General features: G+C 41.5%; 1 protein-coding gene across 1 annotated transcript in view; it reads left to right on the top strand.

The window, feature by feature from the left end:
• Window positions 1-304: 304 nt before the first annotated feature.
• Window positions 305-6,000, top strand: part of SLC6A7 (solute carrier family 6 member 7) — a 45,263-nt gene continuing 39,567 nt past the window's right edge. The window contains exon 1 of the mRNA XM_087709456.1: window positions 305-499. Within this exon, the coding sequence (XP_087565582.1) occupies window positions 467-499 (33 nt within the window). The 5' untranslated portion in view covers window positions 305-466. The remainder of the gene's footprint in view (window positions 500-6,000) is intronic.

Raw genomic sequence — 6,000 nt, 5'->3', positions numbered from 1 at the left:
AAACATCTGAGATAAAATAACCAAGCTCATAGAGCAACAAGGACCCCTCAGTTCCACCCTGAGTAACAAATATTCTCTTCTATAGATAGGAGTGTATGAATATTTGCCCTTAGTCTTTCTTTTTGACAATCTGCAATACCCATTTAATGCTAAGCAAATGTGTATGCTAGCCAGCTTGTGTTGTTCCTAGTCCTTCCCAGCAGCTCTCTCACTCTCTCTCTCATTTTGCTTTATTCTAGAGAGTGTTAACATCTCTTCTCACTGTGCCAGTTACACTCAGTCAGGAAGCAGCAATCTGGAAAGAGACAGAAAAGACAACCAGGAGGATATTTATTGATCTGCCTATTGTTTCGGATGCTGCTTTCTGCCCTTCTCATTGTGCAGAGAGAAAGAAGACATCTCTTGAGCAAGTGGTAGAGGAAGAGTACACACGTAGGCAGGGAGAGCATAGCAACCAGGCTCTACCATGCAGAAGAGCCAGGAGCATCATGCTCAAAAGGTAAGAGGCTGCGGTTTGTATTGGAAACACTTCACGGGATGCCACAGTGGTGGAGCAGAGAGGAGCTGCAGCAGGTGGTGCTTTTTCCTATCAGAGGGGCTGAGATACAGAATAGCAGCCTTAGGTAAGTGTGGCAAGGGGTCTCTTGTGTGTAATCAGATTCCTCAAGGATTTATCTGTACAGCCCTTGGGAGGAGTAGAGCTTTCTGCTCCTGGATTGATAGCAGCAGATGAGACGGGTGGGTAGCTCTCATGATGAAACCTTCGGTCTCATCCTTTATAATTAGCAAGTTTCCTCATCGCTGGCATTTCACAGGGAGTCAGCTGCACCCAACCCAAGAGGCAGCTGCTTTTTCTAAAAGGCAGCAGGTGTTGCCACCAGGGTGACTCATGTGGGTAATTAGCAGGTGGGTGGGAGGGCAGGAATTGGAGTCAGTGGGTTTTGGGGTGAGGTTCAAAGAGTGTTTGCAGCAGTTACTGTCCCTTTGCTCCACTTTATTCAACATGTGAGAGGTGCGACTGAACACTATGATGTGGAATAAGGGAGAGAGGTGGAAGGGATTGTGATGTTGTGTTCAGCCTGCCCTGCTGCACTTGGAAAGTGCTGGAGCAAGCACTGGGGCGGGTCTTTCCATATCCTACCCCTTCCCCTCCCTCCCCCTGCAGGTTCTGGGTTACCTGGTGGGCTGTTTCTTTTTCTTTTGGCATTGCGTTTCGTTATCCAGAGATGTCTTTCTTGTTTTCTAGCCTTTGCCTTTAAAAAAAATCCTTTAAAGTTGTGAATTCACCAAGAACCAACCTTCAATTTGTTATTGGTTGGTTCTTGGTGGACTCAAACTTTTAAGGATTTTTATTTTTTGGTTGGCTGAAGGTTCCAACTCATTACAAAAACTCTGCTTTTGTATGCTTGACAAATAGAAAATTGGCTCTGTCCATTTCCAAAAATAATACAAACGTCAGGATATATATTATTCAAACTTCTCTTTTGTAGTGAAATAGATTCTAGAACTTTCCAAGTTACTGCCACTTCCTTCATTTCATTCATTCATTCATTTATTGGTTTTGTATGCTGCCCACTCCCTAAGGACTCCGGGCGGCTTACAATAAAACAGGGAAAGGGGATAAATAAGACAATACAACAATTTAAAATATGACAACATTCACAGATGAAGTGGGGCTGGATACTTCAACAGCCACCAGCCTGCCAGAACAGCCAGGACTTAGTAGCTTTACGGAAGGCTGGGAGGGTAGTAAGGGTCCGGATTTCCACGGGGAGCTCGTTCCAGAGGGCCGGAGCTGCAACAGAGAAGGCTCTCCCCCGGGGAGTCACCAGCCAGCATTGGCTGGAAGATGGAATCCGGAGGAGGCCAAATCTGTGCGATCGAATCGGTCTTTGGGAGGTAATTGGCAGGAGGCGGTCTCTAGGTACCCAGGTCCGATGCCATGAAGGGCTTTATAAGTAACGACTAGCACCTTGAAGCGTGTCCGGAGCCCAATGGGTAGCCAGTGCAGCTCGCGGAGGATAGGTGTAACGTGGGTGTACCTAGGTGCACCCACAATCGCTCGCGAGGCTGCGTTCTGTACTAACTGAAGTCTTCAAACACTCTTCAAGGGCAGCCCCATGTAGAGCCTTCCTTAAGGCTTCTGAGAGGATTTATGCAATGAGAACATGTTTGGCTATGGATGAATGTGATTTATGAAAGCTGCAACGGGGATTCTTTTCCTGGGCACAGTATTTCATACCTAGTGTTTTATTATAGGGCAAACATTTTGTATAGGACAGAGAAGGAAAAAGAGGAGAATACTGTTTAGAGTTTTTTAAAAAATGAACAAAAGTGCTCAGAATAATTAAATAACAGAGTGAAGCAGTATTGATTATTGCTTCAATCTGATTCTACCTGAATCAAGCTTGGTTTTCCTTGATTTGTTACCTACAGATATAGAAATATGGACAGAGGTCTTTGATTGCTATTGTTCCGGATTGTTTTCCATTAGTTAATTGCTCCTTTGGAATTCTGGAGTGATTTTTCTTACAGATTTCTGTACAAAATTGGACAAGGCCACAGCCAGTGCAGATTTCACAATATTATAAATTTATATATCCATTTCATCCTTGAATTTTATCCCCTTACTAACTTCCATGTCTCTTCTGAACTTCAGAAGAAATCCAGACGCGCAATCCAAAGGCAGCCCAGCCCAGATGCAAAGACTCACATATATTGATTATCATTCATTCAATTTTTAGGGAATTTCTTGGTTTGGTTTGGTTTGGTTTATTGGATTTATATGCCACCCTTCTCCCAAGGACTTAGGGCGGCGTACAACATTAAAAAAAACACATATTACAAAAGTTAAAAAAAATTAAATAGAATATCCAAAACAAACCCAATTAAGATTAAGAATAACATTAAAAAAATCAATTAAAATTAACAATAATCAATAATTTATTTTGTTTTGTACAGGCCAGGATGGCTTGTTGGAAAAGCCAACTTTTTAGGGGGCGTTTTAGGGGGGGGTCGGGAATTATACGAAGCTCCGGGGCCAGCTCATTCCAGAGAGAAGGTGCTCCCACAGAGAAGGCTCTCCCCCTGGGGGTTGCTAGCCGACACTGTCTGGCCGACGGCACCCTGAGGAGGCCAACTCTGTGGGATCGCACTGGACGGTTGATTCTTACCTTTTCGACAAAGAATATAGGTGTCAAAAATCTGTCTTTTTCTCTTTGACAAAGCCAAGCCAAGCCTTAACTAAACCTTTGATAAAACAGTAAGGCTTTTTTTCTTTTTCAGTGACTCTCAAGATGGTAATTTCTTTGACAGGTGTCTTTCCCCTGCATTTTAAGAGCAGTAAAAGGAATATCTTGTTTCTGGGTAAGCAAATGTGGAATATAAATCATCACAGCCATTCGTCAAAGACAGTATTTTGTTGGTACAATACAATGGGGAAACCCACAGCCCTAAGTCACGCAGTTTGAAAAGATCAACTGGCCATGTTTCATCTAATTTGTAAGCTATTAAGCCAGATGAATTTTCCATGCTTTGGTGATGAGCATGGGTGATACATATACAGGCATCAAATATCCCAAAGTACCTCTTAAGTATCACCCAAAGACAAACAGGAAAAACCCAACAACGAGGACAAAAGAAAACAAATTGTATAAAGCAGACTTGGTTAAGTTGGCATGTATGCCAATTTAGTAATTACTGTCTTATAAATAGAAATACAATCGTGCATATCGTCATATTGGAAAGACAATGTTTGGGTAGCCTGTGTGCCTGCTCAATCTGTTATCCAGATGGTACTATTGATGGGCAACTTGAAGGCCCCAGATCTCACCTTCTTGTGGATCTTTCTATTTAAAACAGAAATGGAGCCCTTTCATTTAGGAGATGCCTTCAAGCAAGGGATTCGTCTCTTTAACCGTAGGACCCACAATCCTTTTTAACAATCCTCTTCCAGCAAAATGGCTTGAGGAAATAATTGATGTGATATCATTTCACTGTGAATGTAAAATTTGTTCTTTCCTTAGCAGTGGGTGAAAATGCAGAGTGTAGACAGGATAACTACAAATGGCAGTAGATTGTTAAGGGCAGCAACTTTTCATTTATTTCACTTCTAATTGAAAATTTCATTATAATGTACAAAATAAGATGCTCTGATTCCAAAATTATGCAAATAATTATTAATAATTTCCAAAGACAAATAAATTGGCTCATGACACACCAGATATAACTGGGGTTGAACAGAAGAAATTGTGGATAATTGATGTTATCTGGGGGATAGTAGACTAGAAGACAAAGAACAGGAGAAGACCATAAAATAGTAAGAGCTGAAAATCAAAGTTGAAAGATTATGGCATAAACCAGCCACAGTGGTCCCACTAGAGATCCACACATATACTAGGCTGATGTATTATGACAAGAAGTTGATGTGTATGAAGGCAACATCAGCTAAAGAATTGGCATCTATGATTTCATGTTGAAGTGATGCTCCAGTTGTTTTGGAATTGCACCCATGTCCCCTATTAAGCAAAATTTGAACCAATAGTAATAGGCACCTTGGGTGCAATCCCAAAACAACTGGAACACACTTGAACACCATCAGCATTGTCAAAATCACCATTGGTCTATTGCAAAAGACAGGATTAGTTAGTCATCATCTGCCAGTCCTAAGTCCCTGGGAAGGACTCAATAGGTGGATAAAAATGCCAGGTCCAGTCTAAACATCAGGTTGACTGTACAACAAACCATAATAATTAGGAATGACTTTTATTTGAGAAAGACAGTGTATGTTGATTTTTCCAGTGCACCTTGTGTTTCAGTTGTGCCATTGATTCTTTTCCTCTTAGCATGAGAAATTTTTTTTACTAATAAATCCAGGTGATACCAATCCAAATGCCCTGTACAACTTTTCCATCCTTTCCTCCTTATACTTTTGCTTTTGTTGAAAAGATAAACAATGGGAGAAAGGATGCAAGGTAGTGACATCTGGACAGCCTATTAAAAAATTCCACAACACAAAACAAAAGATAATATGTAAGGTGGACTCTAAAATGATTTAACTGTTAAAAGCCAGGGGATAGTTCACAGAGTTTTTTAAAGGCTGAGGCAGTGAGGGCCAAGCACAACTCCTAAGGGAGTCTTTTTCACAGTTAGGAACAAGCCAAGACAGGGTCTCTTCTGCATATCAGAGAGGTGACTTCCTTGTGCAGAACAAACTATCTTCCACCCACAAGAAAACACCACTGATTTCCCTTAAACATAACGTGAGGTCTGATTTTGGCCAATAGCTTGGAGGACAAGGAAAAGCTGAGAGCTGCTTTCCTATGCTGACCACATCTCAAGCATAAGTCGTTGTTGAGGCTACATCCAGAGGTGGTATTCAACAGGTTCTGACTGGTTCTGCAGAACTGGTGGTGGAAATTTTGACTACTTCGGAGAACTGTTAAATGCCACCGCTGACTGTCCCCACCCCCATATATTCTCTGCCTCCCAAGTCCCAGCTGATCGGGAGGGAATGGGGATTTTGCAGTAACCTTTCCCTGGAATGGGAGAGAATGGAGATTTTACAGCATCCTTCCCCTGCCATGCCCACCAAGCCATGCCCACCAAGCCAAGCCATGCCCACCAAGCCACGCCCACCGAACTATTGTTCCTGGATCATTGACATAGTGTATGAGCAGCAAAAGAAGTTTAGTTTAGTAACTTGGGAAAAATATTACAGATTTATGTTAAATAATAAATCCAATTTAATTTGGCTGGGAAGTTGCAAACATTACTTTGAAAGAGTAGATGATCTGAGATGAAAACAGTTGTCTTTTGTATGTGTGTAAGAGTATGTTTTAAAACAAATAAAATTACTTTAGAAATAACACTGAGCTTTTATTTTACTCAGTATAAATAACATATGGAAAGATAGGCTCTTCAGAATTTTCTTTAATGCTCTGAAAGTATAATTGCACTATGGGAACACTTTACCCCCACAGAGGTGAGATGGATCCAACT

This window comes from Thamnophis sirtalis, unplaced genomic scaffold (assembly GCF_051295495.1).
Source record: "Thamnophis sirtalis isolate CommonGarterSnake01/CBP01778 unplaced genomic scaffold, rThaSir2_p1.2 scaffold_3, whole genome shotgun sequence".
In the NCBI taxonomy this organism is placed as follows: Eukaryota; Metazoa; Chordata; class Lepidosauria; order Squamata; family Natricidae; genus Thamnophis; species Thamnophis sirtalis.
The sequence above is the reverse complement of the archived record's forward strand: the minus strand, read 5'-3'. Positions and strand labels throughout refer to the sequence as shown.